General features: G+C 36.3%; 1 protein-coding gene across 1 annotated transcript in view; it reads left to right on the top strand.

Annotated features, from left to right (window-relative positions):
• Positions 1-11,110: 11,110 nt before the first annotated feature.
• M1ap (meiosis 1 associated protein) overlaps positions 11,111-12,835 on the top strand; it is a 104,093-nt gene continuing 102,368 nt past the window's right edge. The window contains exon 1 of the mRNA XM_026397472.2: positions 11,111-11,398. Within this exon, the coding sequence (XP_026253257.2) occupies positions 11,159-11,398 (240 nt within the window). The 5' untranslated portion in view covers positions 11,111-11,158. The remainder of the gene's footprint in view (positions 11,399-12,835) is intronic.

Below are 12,835 nucleotides of genomic sequence, written 5' to 3'. Positions count from 1 at the left end.
ATAACTGTAGGGAAAATACATGGGTAAATGGATACAACCATCAAGTTCCTCAGAATTATTACACAATCACCAACAGAGATACAGCGACACACACACACACACACACACCACTAAAAATCACAGTCCTTATCCTTAACTAGCTCAGGATCGTAATGGAGCTCCCAAATGTAAACAAACAACGGAAAATAGGTAATTGCAATACAAAATTATGCATGTTTGCTGTAGTAAGGTGCCCCAAAGGGGATGTAGATTTTTTTGCCAGAGAAAAGCAGAAAGGTTTTACAGAAGAGGTGACATTTGAACTGAGCCTTCAAAAACGAGTAGAACTTTGAGATTGAGGGACAAAAACTGCTCACTTGGATATCCTACATACAAGGCAAATACAGGTCCTGACCATAACTTACTATCCCCTACATCCTAATCCCAGTTCCTCCTTCAAGCACTTAGTCTTTAACTTATAGCCTCTAATTTATAGTATTTATTGCTTCCTCCTTTCATCCCCTTTGCATTAGTTATCTAGGCTGCATAACAAATGTAACAAATTCACTTTCAGGATTTGGTAGCTTTAAACAAAAACAAATATTTATCTCTGCAGATGGGGCTGCAGTCATTTAAAGGCCTCACTGGGGCTGGAGATCCACTTCCAAGATGGCTTACTTCCATGCTTGGCAAATTGGTGCTGGATGTTGGCAGTTGTTCTTCACATAGATTTTGTGGGTTTGCTTGAATGTCCTCACAACATGAGATGGCTTCCTCAAAGCAAGTGATCAAAAAAAGCAAGAAAAAAACCACACTGTATTTTATGACGTAGCCTCAGAAGTAATTAATATGTGATTGCTTCTGCCATATTCAGTTGGTCACACAGATCACCCCTGATGTACCATGGGAGGGGGACTTTACAAGGGTGAATATGAGGATTTCAGCCATGGAGACTGGCTACCACACCCATATGTATGCAGCCCCATATCTTGGTAATTCTGATTATAAATAAATCTGTCCTTTTCCTTCCATTATCATTTATCATTTAGGACTTCATCATCATTCACCTGGACTGTGAAATAGTTTCATTTTAAGATGCTATTTGCTCTGATTTGATCATTATACACTGTATACATGTGTCAAAACACCACATTACACTCCACAAACTTGAACAATTATGTATCAATTAAAAATAAACTAAAACTTGTGAAAAGTAAAAAACAACCTTTTCTCCATTCTCTCCCCTTCCAGATTTCTGTCAGAATAATCTTCCTAAAGCACAAGTTTTAGTTTATTCATTTGAAAGTTTGAGGGTCTATTATGTAGTAAACATTTTGATAGATACTAGAGATATAAGACATGGTTCTTGAATGCAAATTGCTTATTCTAAAAAATCATATTCTTAATATTAGTACCTTAGATCTTTCTGAAACCTTTCCTAATGCAAACCTTAACACATGGGGACCTTCCTTGAGTTTCTTCCTCTGGCACTAGTATATACCTCTCTTTAGGTGCTCTACAACAATCTATTAGAGGACTTAGTTCCTTTTTTGACAATGAGTTAGGTGTTGATTTTTCAGTCTTTTGATTTTTTTCCAAAAATCTTTTTTTTTCAAATTTTATAGCAACACACAAAAGTTCATTTTATATTGCAACCTAATCACATTTAAGTATATATATTCATAACATTACTGAAATGAATTTTTCACAAAATCATACTTCCATCATGTTTTCCATCAGGAACTAAATTCTAGTGTTTTCTATTGTGTTGCATTTTATTCTGTTCCATTTCTTAAATTGCTGGTTGCAGTCCACTAAATTGATTTTTTAATACTCATTAACAAATTGTGATCCCTACTTTTCACTGTTCTAGGTAGTCTCATTCATACTAATTTAATTACTATCAACTTCCTAAATCTTTATTTCCAGGCCATATTTTTATCTTCAGATGTTGACACATACATCCACTAATCTGTGGACATTTCCATTCATTTTAACACAGGCATCTTGATTTCAACATGTTCAAATTGGGACTGCCATCATCACCCCATTCAAACTAGGGTAACTGGGTGGATGGTGGAATCAATGTTCTTTATCTTTTGACTTAGCACCATTATCTTTTCAACCAGGGATTTTGCATTCATTTATTCAATAAATATTCATTGAATGCCTACTATGTTTTAGGCCCTGTCGTTCTGGATTCCTCCTAATCCATCCAATCTCCAAGCCTGTTTATTTTAACTCCTAACTATTTCTACCTACATCTCAGCATCCTCTTTAACAATCTCTAATCCAAGTCAGCATGTTCTTTTGCCTGAGCTATTTTCTATTCCAGTCTTGACCCATGCCCAGTTACCATCACCCCAACTTCAGCACTCAATCCTTTCCCCTGGGGCAGGTAAGTGTTCTGTCCATTACACAAATCAGGTCATGTCACTCTTTTTCTTACACACTTAGTTGAATCCATCCACTTTACCTTGCATTTGCCATGGGATAAAATCCAAAATCCTTAATATGATCCACAAGATCTTACCTGTTCTGGCCTTTTGCATACCTCTCCTGCTTCATCTTTACCACTCCTCTTCCACAAAACTATATCCCACACTGGCTGAGCTTCTTCATTTGCTCAGAATTCTCTCTACATGGAATGCTCTCTGTGCCCCTTGCTTGGCTAGCTCACATTTACTTTTGTTCATCACTTGAAATGATAATCCCCTTTTCCAGGAAGTTCACCCCAATTCTTCAAGTGTATACCATCCTATGTGCTCCCATAACTTGTGTTTTCTCTGCTGTCACACATATAATGCCACATTGTCATTGCCTAAGTACTGGTCTATTCCCCATAGACTAAGTCCAGGAAGACAGAAACAATTATATTTTCAGAGCCCATCAGTACCTGGTATATACTCGAAAGTCAGCAAATATTTGGTGACAATTTGCTTAATACCTCTCTCAGTGCTTATTACATTGCTTAAATATTTAAATGTTAGTTTTGTTTCTCCAAAAAGCAGATAAGATTAATGAGATAAGATTAATGGTATAAGGATTTTATTAGAAGAAACACTTGAGAGAAAAATGTGGAAAGGGTCAGGAAAGGACAGGAGAGAGGTCACACTGTGATGGAAGAGTTTGACTCTCAAGGAAGAAGAAAGACTGAGAATGTTCAGACAAGGCTGTTAAGTACATGTGGAGTCAGAGTTGACTGCTAGAAGAATTCTGTTTCCCAGGAACAGGTCTGCTTTATCCCTATCATACTCCATCATTGGCTGAGAGCACCCTGTGGGAAGAGAAGTCTCTGGGCAATATGGCAGTAGATTTCTAAGGCTGCAATCAATCCGCTGGTCAGTAACCCTCCTTGTACTTTAAGTGTCTAAGCACTTTCATATGACATTACAATTGGTTACCCTCAGAGAATAATTCTTCAAGGAATTATGTAATATTCTCCCACACTTAGCACAATTCTTTGCACATTTTTCAATAAATTCTGTTCCAGATGAATAGAGGGTACAGGAAAAAAAGTTATTGTAGCTGAGAGCAATGGGTAGTATGTTTTCAAGTTAGTCTGGTGTTAAGGTTGAGTCTGATAAAGTAGCTAGGCTCATTTATAATGGACCTTGAAACCAAAAAGGAAACAAAAATGTTTTTTAAGCAAAAAGTGACATGAGTAAAATCTTTTTACAAGAATGATTCTGACATCAAGTGGAAAAGATAATCTGGAAATTGGAGACAGGAAAACTAATCTAGAATACATGGGTAAGAAGAGCTATAGATAAGTTACCCTTTAAATTGAAACACAGGGATTCTATTATACATCAGACTGCAGGGTTTTAAAAAGGACGTTTGTGTTAAATATTTCTGTTTTTATTCTGAGGATCTGGTAAGAGAGGTAAAATGGTCACACAGGCAGGTGACTCTTTTCCTATTGAAACCTTTCCTGAGCCACTCATTAAAACATTGCCTCACCTCACCTGCATTGCTACTGTTATGGAGAGCTGCTCCAGAAAGCACTAAAAGTCTGAATTTCAAATCAAATAAAGCTTTATTTACCTGGCCAGGGACTGTCACCCACCATAGAGACTCAAGCTTTGTGGGAGGACAACAGCTTCCTGGTCCATCTAAGGAGAATATAAGAACAAAAAAACACTAGCCAATCACAGAAATTAAAACATTAATAAGTGGGACCTGTGGGCTCTAGGCAGGACTGGAATTTTTCAGTCAGCAAGCAAGCAATAAACAGAAGCTAAAAAAGCATTAGCTTTGCAGTTCAGTTGACCACAGTCCCAGGGTTCAAGCAGGTGCTAGACAGTCATATCCTGAATTTGGGCAGGGGTTGGTGGGGTGAGAATCTACTTCAAAATCATGTAGACCCACTAGGGCAGTCAAACCCAGGATGTAGCTCACCATGACCACCGCTGCATCCTGAGTATGGTACAATTTGTGGGGTACAAAGTACAGAAAGACAAATTTTTAAATAAGAAAACAGCTTTAGTTTCTGTTTCCTAGAAATGGGTCATGCAGTTCTCTCTTCATAGGGACAGTAACAAAGAAACTAAGATGGAGTTTCTATAGTCACATCTTTTTACTCAAATGACTACAGTCACCCTAGTCCCATAATCCCAGTAAAGTGGAATTGTTGCAAGTGACTAATGAGTTTCTACCAGAGCAATTGCTTTGCACACTCAGTACTAGTAACTTATTTGATGCCTACTTAAATCTGCAGTTATCTTATGGCCTACACACACATTTTTATCTGTCATCTTATTAATATCTATAAACCCTATGTCTTTTATCCTATGCAAGTCTACAAGATCAAGTTGCTATGTTAATCTAACCTTATCTATATATTAACCCACTTGCTTATAGTTATTTATAACTATACTGACACACTGACTTATTCTATGGCTTAAATCCTATGTTTTATAGTTACATGATTTTTCTACTATTACTTAGGCTTATTCCTGATGAACTTATGTCTTACTATCACTTATCTATGTTATCTTACCTTATTCCTATAGTCTTCAATCTATGTCTATTGCTTATTGATTATCTATTCTATCTTGCCTTATACCTATATACCCTATATCTATGACTTATTGATTATGTTGATCATTTCACACCATAACACTACCTCACTTGCATCTCTGGTAACAGAGGCAGAGAAGAATAATGAGAGAAACTGTTCATTTCTGATTTGGTACTGGAATTTCTTTTTCTTTCCAGTGGACTAATTCAGAGGAGAATATTTATTCCACCAGAGTTCGAGTCCCAGACCAAACAGCCAATAAGGTCAGGGTGCTCCTAGCCCATCTGAAGTGTGTTGAAGGGGCTGTAGGAATTAACTTCAAGTAAGTGACAATGAATCCGAGTAAAGGGACACCCTCTTGGAAAGGAGTGGTTCGAAAAGACTAAAAAGAGCGGCCTGAGGGTAGATTAAGCTCTTTCGTAAGGGGATTGAGAGGGCTTTTATGTACTTATTGTACCCCAATCTTTGCACAATATCTGGTACAATGTGCTCGCCATAAATATTCATTGAATAAAATAATGACTGAGTGAGTGAACGATGCTACTAGCAGGTTCCATGGGAGGAAGAAGGAGGCTCAGATTTAGGACATAATTTCCAACACAGATACAAAACTCTGCCTAAAGGCTAAACCAGGACTACTCACAGTGGGCCTGAGGACTAGAGACCTTGAGCTGAGGCGCTTTGAGGAAAACGTGAGGCTGCCCCAGCCGGCCCCGCCCCACCCAGGTTCCGCCCCGCCCAGGTCCTGCTCCGCCCCGCCCAGGTCCTGCTCCGCCCCGCCCAGGTCCTGCTCCGCCCCTCACAGCTTCCGCCCTTTCAGACCAGGCCTCGCCCCCGCCCTGCTACAGGCTGAAGGGGGCGCACGAGGCCAAGTGCCTTTGCTTGAGATCCGGACGGCCAGGTAATGGGGCCCGGCTTTATCTGCGCCTCTGGGCGGGAGAAGGAATCTAGAACCTCTGGGAGGGAAGACAGCCCCTCGAAAACTGGGCTAGGGCGGAGCTCAGACCCGCCCTCTGGCAGGTGTTCGCAGACAGAGCTGAAGCCTGAGGCTCCCTCAGGCAGAAACTGCAGGCCTGTGGGGCCTTGAGAAATTTTTAATGTCTTTGGTCAGAAGAAAACAATGAATCCTTAAAGTCAAAGAAAACGTTTTGATTTTTTTTCTCATAATAGGGGAAGACTTGACGTTTTTAGGGTCCACTAAAATCGATTTTTTTTTTTTAATGGAGGAAGGGGAACGTGAAGAGAAAAGTGCCTAACTAAGGCCCAGAAATTTTTTGCTGGAATGGAACACAGGGCCCCCGCGCATACTAGATCAGCGCTCACCAACTGAGCTAAATCCCCAGCCCCATGAAAGTTTTAATGGAACCCTGTGGGAGGAAGAACCATTGAATCATTTATTCCGTGTAAAGTGTCCTAAGGGCTACAAAAAAACAAACAAACAAAAGGTAGAGGCGTTTAATGCGGAGGGCATGAGAGCTCCTGCCTGTGAGCCCCAGGTGGAAGCTGAAAACCTTTGTGGATCTGAAAGACACCTGGGGGGTTATTGGGTGGGCTGGAGATGTTCTGGAGAGTGGGCAGAAGACACAAGTACAACTCTAGGGCCAAGGTAAGGATTTTGGATTTTGTTCCAAGTGTAGCTGGAAATCACTGAAGGGTTTTTAGTAGTGGAGTAACTTGACTTTTGGTTCAGGCACAGTTCCAGGTTAAACCATTCCGAGGGTGTTCTTGGCAAAAGTAAGAAGTATACAGTCAGCAATAAAGTCAGATCCTGCCCAGATGCAGTATATGATCATGTTTAAGGATACCCTTACCACATTTAAAGACAGTCCTCCAATTGCACATTAGTGTGGCATCTAAAAATGACTGCAAGCTGCAACCGCAAAGAGATCTTAATCATGGGGAAAAGTACATTTGTTCCTTAACCCTGGAAAACAACGTCAAAACACTGAAACCTCTCATTACTAAGTATATTTTTGCATACTGTAAAACTAATATTTATTTTTGCAAAACAAACACTAAGAACTAAAGTGTTTTTTTAAACAAAACAAAATACTTCTCAATAGTTTGAACAGTGCTTTGCTTGCTTGCTTCTCATTATATAACTTAGGATAGAGCACATATCTTTTCTATGCCTTGGCAGTGTTATACTCCAAGTTTGGATCAGTTCCAATATTTTATCCTTTGTGCTTTCCATTTTGTAAAATACCCCCTGAGAGTTCCTTTAATAATGAAGTTCTTTTCTTGCCCATGGCACTTTCATTCTTTTCTTCACAACCACTTTCCTCATTTATGTTGATAAGTTCACTTTCATTAAGTTCCTCTCACTGCATACCTAGAGTCTATGAAAAGGTGGCAGTGTCAACATTCACACATTCAGCTATTTTTTTCTGTAATTCCATTTATGTTCTATTTGGATTTCACTTTCAACATTGCCACTTTTGTTTCTTTGCTTCACTTTTATTTTTGTTGGCCAATATCCACTTTCAGTTATTGATTTTTATACAATGTTATGTGGGCTTGTCACTAGGAGACAAGGAAGTAAGGCATTACCCACTGTGCATAAATTGAATAGCAAATATGCAGTGACCATTGACCAATAAATTTTAAAAGAAGTAACATAATTGATCACTGATCATTATGTGCATCTTTTACTTACATAATAATTTGTAGACTAAAGAGCTAGATGCAACTTTTACTTTATATAATTACTCTTAATTAATATTCCTTAGCAACTGAAATTTGAACTGTGTTGATAGAGGACTAATGTTAATTGTCTACACTATGGTAACTGAAGTCTGTATACTGGAATTATTTAAACTGAGGACTAACTGTACCTAAAATGACAGTGTTTTCAGATGTGAAGGAAGATGGACAATTAAATAAGACGTCTGTGTTTACATTTGTGTGAACCTGTCAGTCTCAAGTTCAGCATTCTATGTAGAAATTGGTCTCATGCACTTAATTTAAAAATAAAGTGAAGAGATACTTATAAGTTATAGCATATGTTTTCTTAGTAAATATATTACACATTGATTTGGATTTCTGGTTCAAGAATACTTTCAACAGATTAGCATATTCATTCATTTACTTTTTTCAACTGTAGCCAGAACATAATTAGAACTCAATAAAAAAAAAAAAAAGAAGTTGAGGCTAAGGATATAGCTCAGTTGTTAGAGTGCTTGCCTAGCATACTACAAGGACCTGGGTTCAATCCCTAGCACCACCACATACACCAAAAAAAGTTGAATGAATGCTGACTTCCATAAGCCTAAGAAAGAAATATAAAGAAAACTACTTCACAGATTCATTTCAAGAAACAGACACATTAGTGCATTCTCAGATCATCTAAATACCAAAATGTTTCTGAAAATTATCATAATAATCTTTCTCTTAGAGAAACTTTAATTTTCCTTGCACTGTTGAGCTAAAATTATATATATATAATACACACACTCACACACACATTTTAGTTCCCAGAGCAGTGGACAATTTTAATCTTTTATCTACCTTTTTTTATGTTTCTTTTATGATTGTCCTAATGTTCTTTTTGAAGTATTTTTATTGATAAACAAGGAATAGAAAAATGTGTCATAGAACATGTACATATAGTTTAATAATTAGTCACAATAAAGATCAAGAAATAGAACATTACTAAAAAAAAAAAAAAAAAAACCCTGAACATCCCTTTGTCCCTTCTAGTCATAATGTCCTCCTTCCTTTCTAGAGAGAATCACCATCCTAGTTTTTGTGATAATAGTTTCCTTGCTTTTATTTATGGTTTTACCACTATGTATGATCCCTAGGCAGGCTAATTAATTTTATTATTTGTAAAATTTACGTAGGTAGACTCATGCTATGTGTACAAATTATTTGTCTTCTTTTTATTCAATATTATGTTTTTTAGAGTCCTCAGCATTGTTGCATATAACTGTAGTTCATTTGTTTCATAATGTGAATATACCATGATATAACCATCATAATGTAGATTGACATTTGTGTTGCTTATAGTTTGCAGTAGTTGTGAACAAGTCTAGTATAATCTTTATGTTGCCAATATCTGACTTTGTTAATGTAACCTGATGCATATCATTTTTCACACACTATGTGATTGTGAACAAAAAATCCAAAAAGATCTATGGATAAATTATTATAATTAGTATGAGAGCAGCAATGTTGTTAAATGCAAAGTCAATATGTAAAAATTAATTATAATTCTATACATTAGCCAAAAATTAACAATGAATTTTTAAAGATGTCATGTAAATTAATATTTAAAAATAACAGATATCTAAGACTGAAATTTAAAAAAGAATGAGGAAAATTTGGGAAATTATGGATTCTTTTAGATTTTCTGTACACAATCATATCATCTGCAAACAATGACATTTTCTTTCATTGTAGTACCTTTTATTTATTTGTTTTGTTTTATTGCCACCTTCACTACAGTGTTGAATAGAAGTGATGGTAGTAGGCTCTTTGTCTTATAGGGAAAGCTGTCAACCTATTACTGTTAAGAATGAGTTTGTGACTGGGGGTATAACATATGAAGCCTAGGGTTTACTCCTCGTACCAAAGAAAGAGAAAGAATGGTGTCTGCTCTAGGTTTTTATAAACATTTTATTAGATTATTCCTGTCATCTATTCCTAGTTATTGTCTTCTTTTTATTCAATATTATGTTTTTTAGAGTCCTCAGCGTTGTTGCATGTAACTGTAGTTCATTTGTTTCATAATGTGAATATACCATGATGAATGAATCTTTTTGAATCTTTTTCTTGCATGAACATTATGTTTCAAGAAAGACTTTTTCTGCATTTATTGAGATGATCATATCATTTTCCTCACTTATTCTTTTAATGTGATGAATTACGGTGATTGATATGCTTTTGAGATAAACTCACCTTGGTCATGATGTGTTATTTTTATACATTGCTAGTTTAATTTTCTTTTTTTGTTGTTGTTTAGGATGCTTACATCTTAGGGTGAAATTATCTTACTTTTTTTCTTATAATATCTTTATCTGGTTTCAGTATCAAAAGATTATGCTAACCTCCTAAGATTAATTGAAAAGTTCCCACTTCTATTCTAGAAAGAATTTGTTTAAAATTGAAATTCTTGGTCTTTGGGAGTTTGATGGAGCTCATCCATAAAATCATCTGACTTTTGGCTTAATTTGTAGGACAATATTTGATTATCAATTAAATTTATTTAATAGTTATAGACAATTTAGGTTTTAAAATTTCATTTTTATTTGGTGTTGGTTAAATACCTTTTTCTAAGAATGTGTTCATTTATAATATTTATTGGCATAAAGCTATTCATTCTATCCTCCTTTACCCCTTTTCATGTTTGAACATTTGTAATGATAACCCCTCTTATTCCTGATATTAGTTCCTTGTTCTCATTTGTTTTTGTTTCCTCATCTGAGGTCTGAAGATTAGGGTAAATAGCTAGTAAAAAAGGAAAGCAAAGTTGTTGGAAGCAGAGCAAATAGCATGAACAAATGCCCAAAAGCAAAGTTATATTTGATATTATTTCAATGAAAACCTTGAGGTGAAAAACAGCTTCCAGTGAGGTCGATAATCAAGTCATGAAGGGTCTTGAAGATAATTTAAATTTTACCTTATAGGAGTTAGGAACAACCCAAGAGAAACCCAAAAGAGGAATAAATGTGGTTTTTCTTTTATTTTTAAGTATTACTATGTACTAAACACATACAGTACTAATGAATGAAGTCAACATGACAAAGTTTTCCTTGGGAAAATTATAAAGGGAGAGACAGTCATATAAGCCAATTACTATACAATATAATAACTACTAATAAAGAAAAAAAAGTTTATGAGTGCCAATAGCTTTTTCTGAAACTAAAGTTAGATTGTATATAACTTCTATGTTGTTACCACTCAACAACTCTAAGCATCTCATGCTTACATTAGTTAAACATCTAGATCCCTTGGGTACTATTAATACAGGATAGCCTAGAAAAGCTTTAGTACCCAATTTGACTCCTTCTGGACTTAGTCCTCTCAGTTAGTATTCTTTGTTTTAACAGAGCACCCAATTCAACATTATGAAAGCTAGTTGTTTTTTCTTTCCTTCCTTATAGGTATACAGAATATCCAGATAGTGGCTACACTTCTACCCCTGGTTTGGCTGCCATGCATCATGGGCGAGCTATTGGTAAAGGGCCCTCTACTGCCACACAGACTAACCAACAACCTCCTCGACTTCTCATTGTGCACATTGCTTTACCAGCCTGGGCTGACATCTGCTCCAACCTCTGTGAGGCTCTGCAGAACTTTTTTTCTTTAGCCTGCAGCTTGATGGGCCCCAGTCGAATGTCACTCTTTAGTTTATACATGGTACAAAATCAACATGAGTGCATCCTTCCTTTTGTGGTGAGTATTTATTTATTTTATCCTGAAAGCAAATATGAGGTTTTTGAAACAGAGATCATAGTTTTTAATAGTAAAAGCCACACTTTTTCCCTTATCCAGTAGCCCTCCAGTGGCACTATTAGTCTCTTATCTTGCCTACATGGGGGGCTTCTCCTGCATAGAATTCTCCAAATTATTAACATTTAAGGTTGAAGTAGGCTACACATTGCCCCACTCCACTCTTGAGAGAAGGAGAAAAACCTTGACTTTACTGTACTTTGAATATAAACAACTGACTTCTTTCACCCACTTTGAAATCTGAATGTATAAGGAAATAAGTCTCTAAATCTCTTCAGAGGTCTCTGAGGCTAAAGGGTCTATTCAATCACCCTTTAACTTCACAGACTTGTCCTTTACCTCAGCGGCCAGTTTTATTTTTCAGAAAACCCTAACTGTGCAAAAACATAAAAATACTTTCTTTATGTTCTACTCAGGCAAAACTCTTAATTCCCTTTGGATAAAACTCCCAATAGAGTTTTAAAAAGCATTGGCTGAACCATGGATAATGTTTTACAAAGCACCCCCACAAGCAACTATCTATTCTTAAACAAAATTCAACTTTTCCTTTTTTTCCTTATATAAAAAGTTCAGAATCACCGGGATGAGAAAGAGGTTCTATGATCTAGAGGTTCTATGCATCTTCTTTCTTGAAGCAGCCTTGCTGCTAATATATTTATCAAATGGACATAAATTCTATTCTTCAAGATTCCTAAGGGAGGAATTTCATAAATCTGTTGCTACATTATTAGTGTAATATCTGATTAGAATCAACTCATTTTAATTAATGCCTTATTTCTCTTATTGAAAGTAGAAAGATAATGTTTCTGTTGGTTTTTTAAAGAAAGAAAAACAATATACATTGCTTTGTGCTTCTTGGGTTACAGTATTAAAAAATATAACATATCCTTATTGCTTTGGTGTGTCTTAGGCTCATAGAAGCTAGGGCTTTTCGAAATGAATCACATAGGGAACGTTTTGAGTATAAATGCTCCAAGTGCCAAGTCTAGTGATTTTGTCTATGCATTGTTATTTAGGCTAAGTTGGGGATGGGGAATGAATAAAATTAATTAAGGGATTCGACCAATGTTTTTTACAACTTGAATAAAATTTGGTTCCTCTATTCGTTGTGTATTTCTATGAAACAAATTATACCAAAACAATGGCTTAAAGCAATAAACATTATCTCATGGTTATTGTGAGTTAAGCATTCATAAGCAGCTAAAAGATGGTTCAGGCTAGGAGTTCCTTGGTTGTAATCAAGGTGTCAGCCTGGGTTTTAGTCATACAGAGGCTTGGCTGAGGCTAGGGGATCCAGGTCCAAGATGGAATATTAATATGGCTATTGGCAGAAGTTCCTATTTCCTTACAAGTTGGATCTTTCCATAGAACTATTTGAAT

This window comes from Urocitellus parryii, chromosome 12, assembly GCF_045843805.1.
Source record: "Urocitellus parryii isolate mUroPar1 chromosome 12, mUroPar1.hap1, whole genome shotgun sequence".
In the NCBI taxonomy this organism is placed as follows: Eukaryota; Metazoa; Chordata; class Mammalia; order Rodentia; family Sciuridae; genus Urocitellus; species Urocitellus parryii.
The sequence above is the reverse complement of the archived record's forward strand: the minus strand, read 5'-3'. Positions and strand labels throughout refer to the sequence as shown.